The 19262-nt window shown below is 41.4% G+C and overlaps 1 protein-coding gene across 1 annotated transcript in view; it reads left to right on the top strand.

The window, feature by feature from the left end:
* The window catches only part of LOC308312683 (myosin-10), an 83374-nt gene that overhangs the window by 26126 nt on the left and 37986 nt on the right, over positions 1–19262 (top strand). The window contains exons 4-12 of the mRNA XM_080759354.1: positions 5428–5455; positions 10760–10862; positions 12902–12931; positions 13626–13643; positions 16099–16191; positions 17124–17187; positions 17699–17797; positions 18261–18404; positions 19113–19208. Of these exons, the coding sequence (XP_080615480.1) occupies positions 5428–5455; positions 10760–10862; positions 12902–12931; positions 13626–13643; positions 16099–16191; positions 17124–17187; positions 17699–17797; positions 18261–18404; positions 19113–19208 (675 nt within the window). The remainder of the gene's footprint in view (positions 1–5427; positions 5456–10759; positions 10863–12901; positions 12932–13625; positions 13644–16098; positions 16192–17123; positions 17188–17698; positions 17798–18260; positions 18405–19112; positions 19209–19262) is intronic.

Raw genomic sequence — 19262 nt, 5'->3', positions numbered from 1 at the left:
CTGCTGCTGCTAGGCAGATAGTGGAGAGGAGACACTGGATCTATGGCCGTGACCCGAGCTGTGTTTGTGTCGGACAGAGATAGGGATGTGAATGGACATGCACCAGGATGGGTGGGGTGGGACTAAGTGCGTGCGTGCTTGTGTGCGTGCGTGCTTGTGTGGTAAATGGTGCATTTATATAGCGCCTTTATCCAAGGCGCTTTACATAGATTGTGCATTACATTCACCCATTCACACACACATTCATACAACGATTGCGGTGGAAGCCATGCAAGGTACCAACCAGCACTTCGGGAGAAATTTGGGGTTCAGTGTCTTGCCCAAGGACACTTTGACATGTAGACAGGAGGAGCCGGGATTCGAAACGCCGACCCATGGATCATTGGACGACCTGCTCTACCTCTTGAGCCACAGTCGCATGTGTATGGCACATTTGCACGCAGAACACCCTCTTATATTCTGCATTAAGATGCTGTGCAGAGGTGTGTGTTTAGGCCAACACATCATGTTAACGGGGAAGTAGTGCTGTCCCCGATGGCTCATAAAACTGTCTCCCCGTCACTTCACACTGGTCACATGATCATGAGTCATGACCCGCCGCCACCTCAGCTCAAAGGAACACAGTCAGCATTCTGCTCTGCAGACAGCCTTCCCCTCTGGCAGAAGAATCCATCCCTGAGGCAATGTGTGTTTTTAGATAATGCAACACACACACACACACAGGGCTGTCTGTCTTACAAATTTAGGTTGAACATTAATTGTCGCACTAATAATTGCGTTGCATTACCTGACGAATGCCGGAGAGGCCGAACGCTCTTTTTTTTTTTTTTTACTGCTCTGTTATTAAATTATTTTGGGAGCATTAAGAGTGTGTGGACCTTGTCTTTTTCTTTACCGTTGATCAATTTTTATCCAGCACCCCTCTCGAAATGTTTGGATGAGCGTGCTGTGCACCCCTTGGCCACTATAGATTTTGGCATTGAGCATTGGAACGTAATTCTTACTGAATGACAAACTTCACAATAGATACTTTTTCCCTGGCTCAACAGAGGAGTAGAAAAAAATTGAAAAGAAAATGGAATCCCACGCACTGTCTTCACTTACAGCATTTTATTGAGCAACATTTCGGTCGTTCAAACCTTCATCAGGCATCACCCTGCTCAACAGAAACACAAGAGATTGTTATATACTTAGTTGACCGGAGTCCCCCAGGGTTCTATACTAGGCCCCCTCCTGTTGTCGCATCACGTGCTGTGATCTGCTATTTTTGCCAAATGTTAGTTACTAGGGTGGTGGTGAAAGTAAAAATATATAAAATAATCTTTGAAAGATCACAGCAGCAATATTCAGACTCCTTTAAATCCTGATAATCTTCAGCGAGCTTCTCCTTTTCATGTGGTAGCATGAGGTCTCTATACGCCCTACTAAATATGTTGAGTGTGGGTGTGAGATCAATTACCGTTGATTTGTTGCACCTTTTGTTCTCGCGCAACAGAGTGTAAACCACACGGGCAGGCACACGCTGTCTTCTCTACCGCCACAGCTGCCAGGTTTGATGTCGGTATGTTACATTTACCACTTATTGGATCACAGTGACAGTTAGGAATTGAAAGACTTGATTTCAAGCCTTTGAATCTCACTGCTACTGTATCGGGTTGACAGGAAGTTTAGATTGTAAATACCCAAGTGAGTGCTGAGTCAGCGCAATAAGCCACTTTCAACCTGCGTCCATATTGATAATAACCGATGCGATGCGTTGTGAGCTTGTACTTTGGCTATGCCCCCCCCCCACACACACACACACACACACACTATTGTACGATGAAATGTAGCCAAGGGAGTAACGCATCTCTGATCTGTTAACGTTAGTGTCTGACTAGCCTAGGTACCCAGGCTTTTATTTTCGTTTGCATTCGTGTCTGACAAGAAGCAACCTTCCCTTATGAACCACCCTACCAATTCACTAATGCACCGTCTCAACCCTCCCTTCCCTTCACCAAAAACATGAATATCTCAGATTAAACGCTAACTCATTCAATTAGATGTGGATTTCCTGGATGCCACTGATGGTATTGATGATGATGACTGCTGATGTCAGCCCCTCTGACAACGAGGTACTCGCTCATTCTGTCAGTGGCATACATGCTGTGCAAAGACTAAGCCGACGAGCGTTTGAGCGTTCTGCCCCAGCAGTCAGCCAAGAAAGGAATTTCACACACACAGGCCACGGTTGCGCTGATCAGTCGCAGAGAGCCTGAAGAGCCAACATGACATCCAGTTTACAATTTACAATTCAGGCATTTAGCAGACACTCTTAATTCAGAGTGATTTACCGTAAGGTAATGGTAATCTAGGATCATAAATCAAGAACCCATCATCAGTCTAAAAAGTAAAAACGGTATAATAATCAAATCAATCATTTGTATGTTGACCCATTCTGGGAGGGAAGTAGGGAACCCCTTTTGGTGTTCAAACCCTTCTGGACGGGAACCCCTCTTGGGGTTCTGTACAGTATGTACAGTAATCAAAAATGTTGATGCTGCTATATAAATTAAGTTTTTCATGAAACTTAGTTTGTAGTCTGAGGCCGATTCTAAAAATGCCTTCAAAATCCTGACCTATCAGTCTACTTTAGTTTAGTGCAAAAGGAAGACAACTTAAAGACTTATGAACTTTGTGCAAAGCCAGCAGTTCTGCTAGCCATACTGTATGACTCTTTAAAAGGATGCCACCACTGGAGGGGGGCATCCCTCCTATAGCTACTACTGTTTGTCCATGATATCCTCATTACCCATCCCTCGTATAGCTACTACTATTTGTCCATGATATCCTCATTACCCATCCCTCAGGGTAATGAGGACCCATCCCTCCTACACCTACTGTTTGTCCATGATATCCTCATTACCCATCCCTCAGGGTAATGAGGACCCATCCCTCCTACACCTACTGTTTGTCCATGATATCCTCATTACCCATCCCTCAGGGTAATGAGGACCCATCCCTCCTACACCTACTGTTTGTCCATGATATCCTCATTACCCATCCCTCAGGGTAATGAGGACCCATCCCTCCTACACATACTGTTTGTCCATGATATCCTCATTACCCATCCCTCAGGGTAATGAGGACCCATCCCTCCTACAGCTACTACCGTTTGTCCATGATATCCTCATTACCCATCCCTCAGGATGCCACGGATTCTCAGAAATAAAATTTAAATATATTTTTGGGCCTTTTTCTGCATTCATGATAGATACAGTAGAGGTCATCGTGATCGGAATTCAAACCTGCGACACGCTGTCAGGCTGGTTTAGCAGCCTAGGTGTCCAGATGGCTACGCCAGCCGTCCAGGCCCAAAATACAGGGAACCATGTTCTGTACACTAGCCCAGAAATACAGCATAAGCCAGTCAGTCTATCCAAGACTTTCAAGTGCAAAACTAGAGCTGGTGACAGGCAGCTTACCATGGATTGCAGTGTTTCCTCTATAGCACATAATAATTGTGCGTTTCCCACTTTCCCTGGATTCTGGTAGGTGGGAATCAGAAGTCCTTTATTTTAAATTAGGTTCAAATTGATTGAAACAAATGGCAGAAAGAAGAAAGAAAACGTTGCATGTTGCTCTGCAGCTCATGTCCTTTAGCTTCTGTTCAGATAGTAAAGACATTTAAAACATACATTATAAGGTACAACAACAATAAAAGATTGTAGTGGTGAGTATAGCAAGAGCTATCAGAACAGCTTCATGTTCATGAGAGCATTGCGTTACTTTAGCAGGGAACTATTCTTGTCTCCAGTATTACCTCGGTGTATTTCCATCTCCCCGTGTCAATATATGCTGTGTGTGTACATGCGTTCATGAATCCAATTTGTCGTTGATGGGTCTCTGAGAGCTGTGTTTCTGCCAACAACAGCCCACACACACAGTTCAGCCAGGCTATAATGTAACCCAAAATTACTTGAGGCTGTTTGCTGTCTGTTCTCCCTTTTCTTATTGTATGTTAAGGAAACTTGGACACTGGTGTTAAAGATGTTTTCTCCTTCACAGCACAAGAAACTAGCACACAGAATCTGATCTATGTGACATTCAATGACAAATCTGTACAGTAACCTTAACTCTTCAATGCAGCATTGCTTGCTGCTTTTCCATAAAAGATTTTAACCACAAAATCTTCACCTTTTTTTTCTTTTTTTTTAAAAACCATGACACGGAAATACCTGTGGTGAGATGCTTTGAGCCCCACTGTAACTACCGAAACCTCCAAGAGAAGTAATTTAACCCTCCCATTGGATGATAAAGTTAGGGTTGCGGTGGCCATCTCAAACATTTGAAAGGAAAACTCACAAGTTTTAGCCAGGTTTGCTTTGACGTGTGAATCTCATGAGCTGCTGATAGGTGTTTGTTGATGGTGCCTGCCATGCTTCATCTCAGTTTAATACGCATTCAGCGGCATGGCACGCACAGCCTTTTACTAAAGAAGAAACTAAATCGTATACCTTGCTAGGCTTCACCACCAAAAAATTAATACAAAAAACTGGAGTGCAGTTTAAACTCTTTTTAAAACATATTTTTTTGTATTTTTTCAACCAGGTTGTTAAGATGAGGGTTAAAAAGGTGACAGAGTTGTTTTCAGTGTGTCTGAACGAACAACTGGATACTCTACTAGGGGGCTGCCATACTGTGTGTCGTAGGCTCAATATGTCAGTTTGTTACCTCCCCCATCACATTCAATAGAACCCCATGATCTTTTGTGGCCAGATGTAATTTCCTTGGGACTACTATAGTAAATAATCTATCTATAAAAGCACCGGAAAATGTCTCTGTCTGTCTGAAGCCTACATTTCCTTAGCACAGAGCAAGACTGCTGCTCGCTTGGGGCCTCCGACAAAAACGCCACTGTGCACAGGCAGCCTCAAGGAACCTAGCGCCGCACAGCCCTGTCCTCCAGCCTCAATCTGCTCTGCATTAAAAAAACAAAAACATCTCACCAATCATTTTAATTTAATTCATTTGCGTATAAAACGACTCAACTTCCCACAGACCATGTGTCACCAGTGAAATGCATGTTGGGAGGGACACAGATTAATGTATGGTCACACTTTTCCGTGAAACATCCTCCTTGCCTTCCCCACCGCAAAATATCGCGAAAATAGCTAAAACGAAAGAAAGCAGTAAATGAAATAAATAAACAATGATCATATTTTACTTTCTCTAATACAACCTAAAACATTAACCTTGCTTGAAAGAAAAATGTGTCCTTTGAACACAGTACTTCCTGTCCTATTTGTTTCTGCCATGCTTTGCTGACACATGGTTAGCACTGACAATGTCAAATCTTAAGAGTGCTTAGTCATAGATGCTGAATCATTGGCTAAATGCTAAGGTTGATCTCCCCTCCCTCTCTTTCTCCCTCTCCGTCTTCCACAGATCGAGAGGACCAATCAATTCTTTGCACGTAAGTATTCACTTATTCAAATACTATATTCAAATTAGTTTTTTTTGCTTTTTCCCCCCCTTTTCCTGCTCTGTTGCGTGACTTCTAAATCTCACTCATTGTGTTGTGAACATTTTAAAGTGGGTTAAACGTGGTGGAAGAAAATGGAAGAAAGAAAAAGGTTTAAGCAATAAAAGCATTTCATTGTTTATATCTATTTTTTATAAATGGCCAGCACATAACACTACCCACACACACCACAGGCTTTATTAGAGGTGTGCTGCTTCCACTGTGTGTATGCACTAGGCATAGGAAGCATACACACAACACTAGGCATAGGCGGCACATATCTTTTTATACTTTCACAACTTCCTGACATTTCAGTGGAGTATACTGGTCTCCTCCAGGTCAGGTATAGGTTATAGATTGTATGCGCGTGACATCATCAAACCAGGAGGTTATGCAGGAACACCTACTGAGTGGCAAAAAACTACTTTCTGGCCTTGACAGCCCATACATCCCAAACAGAAAAGTCATATCTGATTGCATTAAACAACATTAAACAATGTTAAACTCACTTTGCATGTTGCTTTGCCACTCGATTTGCCACTCGATGTGCCATTCATTTTAACCAAAAAGAGGTGGCAAAAAGGGTGGCATTTCTTATTCAACTTACTGGGAGTGTGTGTGCAAAATCATTGCAATCAAATGCTGCATTCATGATTTAAGGCATTTTGTTCAAAACGATCCACTTTAGATGCCAAATCTCATGTGTTGATCACATGAGATCATGTGTACCGATTTGCGTGATGTTTTGGACAAAATATGTAGGAGTAATGTAATTTTTTACATTGCTGGCGATATAAAATATGCACGCAGGGCAGAGGTTTTTCCTTGGCCTCTAGGGAGTGTGCCAGTAAAGTTCCATGCCGATCGGTGGTGCAGTAACTGCAATTATAGTGAATCAGGTTTTTATAGTGCCACCTGAGGTTGATTTGAAGAATTTATGGTATAATGGAATTTATTTGTTCCATGGCCTAGTGGGAATGTGTGTGCAACATTTTACGGCAATTGCACGCTGCGTTCATGATTTGAGACGAGCCACTCCTGCAAACTTTAGAAGCTTAGCCAACAGACAATATCTGTAGGAGTAATAGCAGAAAATGTAGATTTGCGATTTTCACTAGTTTGGGTCCCAGGCAAATGTCACGTAATTTCTTTTTTGGGTCTTTAGCAAAAGAATATCCTGTAAAGTGATATGTGGCAATATTTTCAGGCATCTGATCTTGTTTGCTCTTACTACTATTCACAGGTCTAAAGCTTGCATGCATCTGCACCTTAGGAGGCTTAGGTCATTGAATTGGACTGGATTTGTCATAATGAGATTACTGGCCTGACTTCATTGCATAACATTCATGGTTCAATCATTACAATCATGCGTGTCTTCTTGCTCACTTCGCATTCTCGGAAATAAAAACACACTTTTTTAACTGGTTTGAATCAACTGCAATTTAACCTGGCATTAATGCACTGCAAGTACTGATTACACACAGGGGTGGGTTGGAACAGCAACATGAAGCCAGAGCCTCCAGGCCTCTGTGGTCATTCAAAACGAATATATCATTGACAGACCTGTGAGAAACAGGAGTCTGAGAAATGTCCGGCATCACTCCTGCTCCAAGTATCTAGATGACAGGAATGCAGCCAAAGAAAATGTCATAGTAGCCATGAGCCTGTGAGACAGCTCCATGTCAATGCTTATCCAGGGAAACTCTTTGTCTTGGACTGTGCACCTTCAGTAATCAGTTGCATCTTTTGTCAAACTTTTTTTGATGAAGGAAAGGCTTTCCGAAATTATGTGTGGCAGCCAAGTCTATGGACTTTTAATGTTTGTTTAGACTTACTTACTTTACTTACGCCTTACACCCCTACTGGGGTATAGGTCGTCGACAAGGGTCCTCCAGAGTTCTCTGTCACTGGCATTTCTTTCAATCTGCGACCAAGTGCATCCCAGTCTCTTGGTGTCTGCCTGGCGATCTCGCAGCCAGTTGTTTTTTTGGCCGGCCTCCGTTTCTCTTCCCTTGAGGGTTTTAAGTCAGAGCCTGTCTGGTGGTGTTTGACACTGGTTTGCGCAGTGTGTGCCCGATCCATCTCCATCTTCTTTGTCCAATTTCGTCTGCTGCTGGGAGTTTTGTTTTTATCCACAGATCGTTGATCGTGATTGTTTTAGTTTTTTTAGCCTAATTAAAAAGAACTGGTCGCCAGCCAAGTCTATAGACTTTAATGTTTGTTTAGGGTAGTAAGGTCACATTCCCACCTAATACTTCGGTAGACTCAATGCGTATGGGCGGATAAATTGGGATTCTTGCTTATTTAATTTGCTGCGGTTTGCCTTCACACTGTCATCCGCAGCAATTAGAAACGCAGTAGGGGGGACCTTTATCAATGTGTTCCATTCATAAACTAGCCTACACAGTGAAATCTATGGTGATAAAATTATACTCATAACGTGCATGTGTCGTGCCGTCTGGGACTGGACCCCCCCTCTCTCTCTCGCTCTCTCACTATACACACGCAGCCACACACTGTTCTTTTGGGCATGGAGGCACAGCGCTGAGCGCACTGATATAACAGACAGCAGCGCAAAATGTTTACACGTTTATTGAGATGAAAGTTCCTACTCCCCACTAGTCCCCACACAGTTACAGCACTCCATGTTTACGGCACGCACAGACAGACAGACAGAATATTCTGTAGGCTATAATACTATTACACTGCACTCTAGTGTTTATGTGTTTTCTTAAGCAATTCATTGACTAATGTACTCGTCCTCATTTCGTTCAGGGCTTCAGTCTCCTCATTCGACCACGTCTATCCACGGTAACGGACAACTTTGCGCTGCGTAAAATATGCCTTCTCCGTCTCCAACTGTGTTCAGCTCCTCACCCGCCACATTGTTTGCTTAATTTCCTTTATTTACTGCGGATTCATTGCATTCACACCTGCACCGAATCGTAATCAAGTGAGATTGGAAGCGAAGTGAAACCCCCGTTTTTGCTCGGAGTATAATGCGGTTCTTTGATACGCATTACGATTCGAATGAGCCTTCACACCTGCCAAACGAAGTGCACTTCCTGAAAATGCGCAGCAGGATTCGTTTTAATCGCAGCAAAGCTCTCTGGTATGAATGTGACCTAAAACACAACGTAAGACGTCACTTGCTGATATAAATACTGCCCTCTCTGCGTCCCTCACTTCACACAAGTGTGAGCAGTGTTGCCAACATTATGAATCATGAAAGCACTGATATTCTATGCTTAATCGTGCTCTTGCCCATATATACAGTATACACTATACAGTGTATTTATTAATTTAAAAATACACAGAGGTCATATTAGAAATGCTTTCACGCCCACTGTTTCTCGCGGCTAAAAACAAACGTGGAGCGTGTCCGTCTGACTGGAAGCCTCAAAAGATGCAGTCTGATTAGGTCAGCCCTTGATGTTTGTGTGGTATCTAATCTGGAACGGGGCGGACCTGAGGAATCTAACACCCGGCGGTCCCAGGCCAACAACGGTTACATTGACGCAATCCCTCCATGAATACCCTCTGTTCACAGTGGCTGCTGAGGACTGACAACACTTTGACACCACTTACCCCACAGTCTTCTTGAGCCACGCCGTTCAGCCACATCATTCTTTACACCACTAGCCCAGTCTGAAAGCAAAACATTGTGTATTTTGCGCATACTTGGGGTGTGTAGATTGCCATGTACTGTAAAACCTCAGGTATGCTATGAATATGAAGTGTCAGCTCAGAGGTTTTTGCATCGCTTAGAGACGTGTGAGAAGGATACTGTGTTTCACCCAAGCTGTCGTCACTTTGGAGCCGAGTGGTAAAAACAATGGCTGCATAGCTGTGAAATAAAATGTAGAAATAAGCTCCACTGGTTATTGCTTAGTTCAGCATTTCGATCAGGGATCTTCAAAATTCCCGATTTAAGCTTAATGTAAAAGAGCCGTTTTGGACCAAAAAATAAAATAAATCTGCCACAAAACATATTTGAGCCTTATGTATAAAAATTATAAGTTTAATTTCAATTACAATATGTCACGTGTCACGTGTGTGTCATGTTTGGCCTACTACAGCAACGATAAATAAAAGTTGTAATATTTTCTTTTGATGTGGGGGGCTTATCTTGTAGCTATTTTCACATTTTGTATGCCTCTGTCTAGGGTCATATTTGACAATTTAGCCAATGTTTGACTATTTTTATAGTATAGTTAGTTGATTACTTTTGATGTAAGTAAAAAAAAAAAAAAACATTTTTTAGAGATATTAAGAGGGACTAAAGAGCTGTGGGTTTGCTGGTCCTAGTAGGGCTGTCAAGATTACAAATTTAAGTTGACTTAATTGTCACACAAATAATTGCTATTAAAGATTTAATAGTGTTATTGTATTAGTTTTTTGCATTGAACATCGAAACGTAACAATTTCCTTTCTATGCACACTGTAAGCCAGTGGTTCCCAAACCTTTTGGCTCGAGACCCAAAAGAAAAATTCTCCCTGGGCCCCAGACTAGTGAAAATAGACTATCTATAAAATCACAAAATGATGCAACTTGTTGTGAGCTTGTAGATCTGCTATTTCCACTACTTTTCACTACTACCGGAAGCTCTGATGTCCAAATGTGAGACCATGTGGGGTTATTACCATGTTGTTCCCTGTGTATTAGGTGAGGGTAACTTTAGCTTGTGTTATCTGTTATCTGATATCGTACGTAAAAGACTGGAAAAGTGAAAGTTAAACTCCATGCAAAAAAGTAAATGTCTTTAGAGATCTGCATTTGTTAGCATATAGATATATTGCTGTGGTTTTCAACCAGTGGTCCTTGAGGTGATTCCAGGTGGTCCCCAGCTAAATTATGGAGAGTTCATACCAAATGGAACCTTACTGTATGAGAGCTTTAACCAAATGGACCCATAAAGGGTATTGTTAAACATCTGCATGACTTAATTTACAGGAAGTCTACAAAATTAGAGAATGTAGAAGAATTTACACGGAACAGAACGTAGCATAGAAATCTGGACAAATCTTCTCCAACAACAACAAATATTCTTGGGTCTGAGAGGCTAAATCTCATCAAATGGTGGTCCGTGGCTCAAATGCTGAATAAATAATGGACCTTCACATGAAAAAGGTTGAAAACCACTGGTATTTAAAGAGTTCATTTGGAGGAAAGTTGGTTTATGGTTTCTTCATAGGTTTACTGCAGTTCTAATGAGGAAGCTTGTCTGTGGGTTTCTTATCTCCTTTGTCAAACAGAGGTGAATCAGGCGCCGGTAAGACAGAAAACACCAAAAAGGTCATTCAATACCTGGCACACGTTGCTTCCTCCCACAAAGGAAGAAAAGACCACAACATTCCTGTGAGTATTTCATCCATTCTAATAACCCCACGCCACCAGTGTTCATTTTGACAGCACATTTTGATGAATGTAATGTCAGTTTTGTTACTCTAATTATTTTTTTGTCACATTTTTGTCATCTGATATGTTTTGGTATTAGTCTAGTGCAGTCACTGCAGTGTGACATGTTGTGGCCTTGTTAGTAGATCTGCTATTTTCAGAGTGCAACACCCGAGCGCAACCAAACATAAAATGACTTGTCTTTTAGTTCGACTGAATGTCTTCTCCACTACTCTCTCCCTAACATTTTCGCCTAGTTTTTATTTGTTGGTGAAATTGTCTATATATATATATATATATATATATATATATATATATATATATATATATATACACATACACACACACACACACACATACACAATTTCGGCATTATAGCTTAGTGTTTGTTTAGTTTAGAACATTTTCCTCTTAGTTTTAGTCGACACAATCAACACAGAACCCCACTCCCTCACCCCGATCTTTGTTTAGCAAACTTTGGTCTTCATTATGCACATAGCATCCCTATTCTGGGAGCAAACATTAGTGGAAATATCAGACATGCAAGCTCAAAACGAGCTGTGAGCTTGTAGATCGGCTATTTTTAAATGGCCGAAATGCATATAGGGCAGTAACTAGTAATCCGAGATGTAGTGGAGTAGAAGTAGAAGTATTGGACATTGGAATTACTCAAGTAAACTACCAATACCTCAAATTGTACTGAAGTACTTAAGTATGGTAAATGTACTTACCGGTAGTTACTTTCCACCACTGCACCTAGAGATGCAATGTTATGAGGTCACATGATGTCTGTACTAGCGGATGAGATGCTTTTTAATTCAAAGGTTGTGGTAGTTATTACTTGCGCAAGCAGAGCGCACAAGTAATAATTTCGCCCGGTCTCTTCAACGTGACAGCCGTCAACCACTTTTCTGGGTATGCAAGAAAAACAGCAAATCTGTGCCTGGTTTGCTGGGACCAGATTACACGGATGACCATTTTTCTTACGTCATCATTGAGAGCTAGTCATACACACCACGTACTCTGGCCCCAGCTCTCAATGATGACGTAAGAAAAATGGTCATCTGTGTAATCTGGTCCCAGCAAACCAGGCACAGATTTGCTGTTTTTCTTGCATACCCAAAAAAATGGTTGACGGCTGTCACTTTTTGGCACAAAGTAACCACAGTATACTGCTAATCAAATTACAACTACATACTCTATATAGTATATGTATATGTATACGTATGTCTTACGTCATCACAATTTGCAAATAAAATAGCAAATTGTGCCTGAACTGCTGGGACCAGAGTACGTGGTGTGTATATGTATGACTAGCTCTCAATGATGACGTAAGAAAAATGGTCATCTGTGTAATCTGGTCCCAGCAAACCAGGCACAGATTTGCTGTTTTTCTTGCATACCCCAAAAAATGGTTGACAGTTGTCACTTTTTGGCACAAAGTAACCACAGTATACTGCTAATCAAATTACAACTACATACTCTATATAGTATATGTATATGTATACGTATGTCTAGTCATTAGTCATTGCTGGGACAGTGCATACGCATCGAAAAGGCTGGGACGGTGCATAGGGCGCAAAGTAACCACAGTATACCGCTAATCAACTTACAAATGACATATACATAGAGGCAGAAACTGAGATTTGACAGTTTGTAGCGGTCGAAAGTACTTGCGCGCTCTGCTTGCGCACTAGTAGGCCATTTATGGCCATTTATGGCCTACTAGTGTGCAACAAGCAAGTATGCACTCGACAGAGTGCAGTTCTAGTTGTAGTTTAGAATTAACGTTCCATGATAATGGCAATTCAGTATCATAGTTTTAGTGCTGGTGGTCATTAATACATCATTAGTATACATCCAATGAATTGTCATAAATGGCAAAAGGTGAACCATGATGATCACGGGCAAAATGGATGGGCAGCACTATGGTTGGCTTGTGCTTCATCGGATCTGTGCACATATTCCTCTAACAATTTTGATTTTTGTTTGGCCAACAGCCAGAGTCTCCTAAACCAGTGAAACTACAGGCAAGTAGTCTATGCTTTTTATACACCATGTTCAATGCTCATGCTACACTAACCTTCACCTTTAAACCAACTAACTTCCTCTGTCAAGTAGTCTGTAGTAGTATGTAGTAGTATGTAGTATGTCCCGATATCAGCACAAATTGCTGCAATGAGAGAAAGTGGGGAGTGGGAGGGTGAGGGGGGAAGAGGGAGTGAGTGTGAGAGGGGCGATGGATTTAGGGAGAGAGACAGCCTATTTCACATATATGCACCGTATATTTGCGGTTCAATATCTTTACTTTCTGTTGATTTCTGTGAAACCCATAATATTCAAATGCTGTATGTTCTTCTTATTAGGCTTGTTGGAGCATTGATGGACTGTTTCTGTTTCAAAACTAGCCAATACAATGCAAATATCTCTATACGTTTATAGCAATTTCATGTTTTATCTTGTACTGAAATGGTAAAGGTTTAACACACATATTGCAATTTGCATGTCATGCACCATACAGTAGCTTCTAAGTTTCATCTGAACCATTGAATGCACTTGGTTGCATCATCCGTTTGGTTTGAATTTTTATATTATGTGTTTTGTGTAACTGTCATTTACTTCACAGTGTATATACTATGTGTTGTCTTCTTAGTATCCATGACCATTAACATTAACAATCTATTTATTTCCATGATAACACTTGAATCTGACCATTGACTACAGAGTGGAGCACAGTTCTATGTGAGTAGCATGTTGGTTTCGACTTCCAACACACCACTCACTGCACTCCCACTATGGGCAAATGAAAAGTGGTGCTTTTTCCTGCTACTGTATGTAAACATTCTACTCGGTTTTCTGAAGATGTTTCTCTTTGCATCCACCTTCTTGCCTTTGGCTACCTCTTTCACGGCATGACAGAGTATTTAATGATGATGTCTCCTCATTTAAATATTTCATATTTAGTGATAAAATTTGATGAAACACCTTTTCAGACAGATTGTTTCAACCCCTGAGAAAATTGATCCCATGTTAGCGGGTTATTAGCTCTGCATGTGTGTCATATATTCCATCCTGTCCCCCCCCCCCAAACGCACTGTGCAGAACTCCCCAGTTTCACGGCTTCTTTTTGGGTCCTGTTGGGCTGGCTGGAGTGTTATATAGAAGACAGGAGCAGCTGCTGTCTTCTCTTAAGGGCCCTCATCTGACACATTGTAGCAGCTCTCGGAAGCAGGAGCAGGGAGAGCCAACAGGACTCCACCAACCTCAGCCACACACCTCCCAGCAGGATGGAACATTGTAGATTCAATCATTTGCACTTTCGCATAATCCCCCTGCTCACTGGGCGTTAATGTATTTTCATACTTAAAGTATGTGCTTTAGTTGTTCTCGTACACATTCTACCTGGTTTGCGTTTTTTTCTTCCATTCTGAATTCTAATGTTCCAAAAAAAAAACGAATGATCCCGGCGGTTTGACTCGTATGGATATGAAGCATCAACGGTGAGAAAACGCTAATGTTAGAATTTGTTAAACTTTCGCTAGAAACAGACTGTATGAACTATGAGTGACTGACTATCGTAAACGATACAAAGTCTGGCAGTGAGCATGTTCGGAAGGTTCTAATAATACCACCATTTTGACTGATTGTCTTTGGCTCTTAGCTCAGTTCCGTAGACTGCCAAAGAGTCTGAAATGCATGGTGTACTGTATTCTCTGATAGTTGATGGTTAAACTCACCGCCTGAAACCTTCCAGATCCCCTGGCTGTCTGTCATCGCCGCATCACAACAATTAGCTCTCTGAAAGTGGAGCCGGTGTCTGGACCATGTCAGATGCCTGTCGTGCTTTTTCTGCTGCATGAATGTGGGTCAACTTGATCATTAACTAATGGATGCTAAATTGGGCTTTCATTTGCGTTTGTTATCCACACAAGGCCGCAGAGAGAATGAGCGAAGTTCACTAACAAGATAGGCTACCTCACAGTTATTACGCCTTCTAAGAAATTAAGCACCCGTATGGAAGCAGGCGAATTGACCGTTTTATTCCAGCAGCATGAAAACTCAATTAAAATCAGCCCATCACATATCTCCCTGGCCAAAGATCACAATTACATGTCTCACGTCCTGTGCAACGACGATGACTTCTCTCCGTCTCCCTCCACGGGAGTTTTGCTCATCTGGAAAACGGCCTCCTCAGATCAACAGACTGTGGCTGGTTTTGACGTAATGTGGGGAAATATTCCCCTTTAGCCACAGAAGAGAAATAAAGTCCCAGAAGAGAATGTTGTTTTTGTGGCTGGCCATACTGGTCATGACCAGCCCCCTCAATGTGGCTTGGACCAGTGCATAATGGACCACCTGTCCAAACATCTGCACTGGCCACCTATTTATTCAGCCTATTAAACTGTCCAGCGTGACAATAGGTGTGAGTGAGTGTGTGCGTGTCTCACACGTTAGGAATAAATTGTTTCTGGCCTCTTGTCAATGCTAAATGCCCCCATTTCCCTGGGATCTTTCTCTTTTCTATTATAACAATTACAGAAAGGATGTTAAAACCACTTACTTTTAAGTTTAACCATAGTCCTATAAAAGACCACAGGTACAGTAGGGTCAATGTAATATACAGTATGTATCACAAGGTACTGTTTGCTACTGTACTCGATTCCCCTCCCCTTTCCTCATGCCTGTCCTTATGCCTGCCGATGTCTGCAATGTTTGACTGATTTTAATTATATTCTCGCTTCAAAGGAATATAGTCTATCTCCTCACCAGGTTTAAAATGGGTTATAGACCATGGCTAACAGATGTATGAATTAAATAAGTTGCTGCTCTGCGTTTTCATAATGTAGCATATAAATGTTTGCTATGTTTCTATCCCGCTTATCATCAGCCTCATGAAAATGCTTTCTTTAAAGTGCTTGAAAAGTTATTTTTGGAACATGACGTCTTCTGTCATGATTCCTACTTTGATCTTCTATTCAAAATGTTCCTTTTTAAGTTAAATGCAGGATACGACCGACTATACAGCACATGAAATAGCTTACCATCTCTGTTTCTGCATGTGATTTGCTGGTGAAAATCAGTTTATTTCTGTTATCATATTCTTGGTACAGGAATAAATAATAAACGAATAAGGCTGATTCCGATTCGGAAAGCTTTTACAAAGTACTCTGCAGTAACATGGCTCCTTTTATTTCAGGGTGAATTGGAACGTCAGCTCCTACAAGCCAACCCCATCCTTGAATCTTTCGGGAATGCCAAGACCGTGAAAAATGACAACTCGTCACGTTTTGTAAGTACAGGACACTAACTGAAATTCGGAAAGGTTGTCTGCTCGGCTGTCTGATTATTGAACTAACTGTACACCTGATTGAGAAATTTGGTGGCATTTGCATCTTGGGAAGAAAAGTAAGTAAAACCGTGATGGAAACGAATCTGATCATCCTGCTTTTTCCTGTAAGCAATTACACGGGGGCATTCCAGCCGGACGGGCGTCTGTTAGTCATTAATGATTTCTTTGATATGCTGGAGTCTGCACTCTGCACAGCACAGCAGATCCACGCAGATCAGAGCACTCACTCAGCTTGAGTACTAAATAAATAAGTGACACTATGAAGGTGGAATGCTGTGCAATATCACCGATGTGATGAAGGAGCTTGATGTGATTTTCAAAGAAAATCTTCCGTCTCATAGTCATAATACAGTTTTGTGTAATGATGACAGAACTGCAACACAACTTTTGAGCCACAAAAATCATAACCATGTGTCTGAGATATGTCAACTTCTACTACAGAGACATTATAGGCGCTCACGCATGTGTGTGTGTGTGTGTGTGTGTGTGTGTGTGTGTGTGTGTTTGAGCGTGACTGCGTGTGTGTTTTGTGTGTGTGCGAGTGTGTGTGAAACAGATACCATTTTCTTCAGAAGTCTCCTCCACTTGATCAGAACCAGATCTGTACTCGTGTTTGGTTGTTCATGTGGTCTTCTGTTATCTAATACACTGGGTTGGAACTTAATGGAGACGTTTTAGGTTGGGCCTAATACATAAAATGTACACAGCTATGGCTGGTGGCAAAACCAGTTCAGAACGTCTGCCCTGTGGCATGCATGTCCTGTGTGCATGTCAAATGGGCAGGGTTTCAGATCATTTAATTTAGATCTCATGAAATAATAATTAAAACGTTTTTATTTATAGAGAGCTTTTTTGTTCCTGTTCATCTGCAGGGGAAATTCATCCGGATCAACTTTGATGTTACTGGCTACATTGTGGGAGCCAACATTGAAACTTGTATCTTTATGGAAGCAATGGACTTGAATTACATGCATGTTATTCATTATATTTCCTGTTAGTAATCACTGCAATTTCAATATTTTTCAACTGAGGAGCTACACCATAAATCCAACCTAGTAAAGTAGTACAGATTTCTATGCAGAAATCTAAAATGTGGTTCCCACTGGCCAGATATTGTTGTAGAACAATGGATTGATTGAATGGTTGATTAAATGAATGTTTGCAGGTCAAGGATGAGGTCGAAATGGAGCGTGTCTTGAGTGTACAGGTTTTGATGCGGTCAGATCAACATAATGGAATGTCAGAACAGGAAGGACAGGTAGGAACTGTTCTGACATGTCAGAACAGGTCAGCTCCATATATGGAGATCTAAGGGTTTGACGTCAGATGACATTTATTTTCTCACTCCGTAAATGTATCTGTAATACATATCAGTGTTGGTGGTGTTGCCGTGGTCTGTAGTTTCAAATGGAAATGGCACACTACTCCCTTGACCATGCTGTGTCAGACCTATTAGAGAAATCCAGAGCCATTCGCCAAGCCAAAGATGAGCGCACCTTCCACATCTTCTACCAGCTGCTCGCCGGGGCCGGAGAGCACCTCAAAAGTAAGTATGTTAATGCCTCGAGGCAGATATACACCAGAGGAATAGTTTATGCAGTCTTGCGTCATAATTCCAGATGGCTGTTGATGTGGAGCAATTAGAGTGAACGTCCAACATGGTAATAGTAATGTTAACCACATTAACCCATGTGTCCCTATTTTTGGCATGTCATTCTAGGCGAAAATTCTCAGAAATAGCCTACGCCTATACAGTATGCTTAATTTTATCCACGCTATACACAAGTGTTATGCTTTAATTGTGTAAGATGGTTGTGGGTTGTTCGAGACTGGTAAGTGATTAGTTAATGTATTCTGAGAGTATAAAGTATTTGCAGCACAATAATACAAAGCCCTTTAACAGAGCACTAGGATTTCTACTCGGCGGAAACAAGTACACACTCAATTGTACTGTATACTGTATCTACTACAACCACCTGTGTAACCCTCCTTTCCATGTGCTGTTGCAGCCGACCTGCTTTTGGAAGGTTTCAACAGCTACCGTTTCCTGTCCAACGGTAACCTCCCCATTCCGGGCCAGCAGGACAAAGACGACTTCCAGGAGACGATGGAGGCCATGCACATCATGAGCTTCTCCCACGAGGAGATAATGTGTACGTGTTACAGGGGCGGTTCCCAAACTTTGTAGCCCAGACACGGCCCAAAAAGAGAAATTTGATGTCTTCCCCGGGACCCAATGGTTTTTAAATGTTTTGAAATGATAACACTAATTAAAAGTATCCCTGGCTAATAAGCCAAATATGTCTTAATACATTATAATTGCTCTCTATAACAAAAATGTAAAATTAAATCCACTTTAAATATTCAATTTCTTTTAGAAATGGTTCATCTTTCACTCAATAGGGACAACTCCCGTCGCAAGATGGTGTCATTTGTCCATCCAGCCCTATGGAATATTATGTAATTCATGTGCTAATATTTAATAAAGAGTATTTCAAATATTATGTTTGATGTTAACCATAGGAAGTATGAAGTTGTTTTCTAGTTCGCACATGCAATCCATACTCCAAGGGCTGGACAAACATGGATATATGTCAATTTGGGAGTGAAAGACAAACGTCTTTAACAAAACAATGAAATTAAAAACATTTATTTTATTTGAGTGTAATGTGTTAGGTATATTTGTCTTATTAGCCAGTGATCCTTTTAAACGGGTCTTCTGTGGATACACAGTCGTAAGCCGTATTCCTTGTATTACTTTACCTGTGAAACTATGCAGTGTGTATGTTTACATACAGGATATCATACAACATTGATATTAACACTCTATGGTCATTCATTTTCATATCTTTTGTGTGTAGCTATGCTGAAAGTGGCGTCCTCAGTCCTTCAGTTTGGCAACATTATTTTCAAAAAGGAGAGGAACACGGACCAAGCCTCTATGCCTGAGAATACAGGTATCTGAACGCGCACACACACACACACACACACACAAACACACGTACACACAC

Source organism: Protomyctophum bolini, assembly GCF_963924005.1.
Source record: "Protomyctophum bolini genome assembly, chromosome: 3".
NCBI classification, from domain to species: domain Eukaryota; kingdom Metazoa; phylum Chordata; class Actinopteri; order Myctophiformes; family Myctophidae; genus Protomyctophum; species Protomyctophum bolini.
This window is presented reverse-complemented; position numbering and strand designations above follow the sequence as displayed.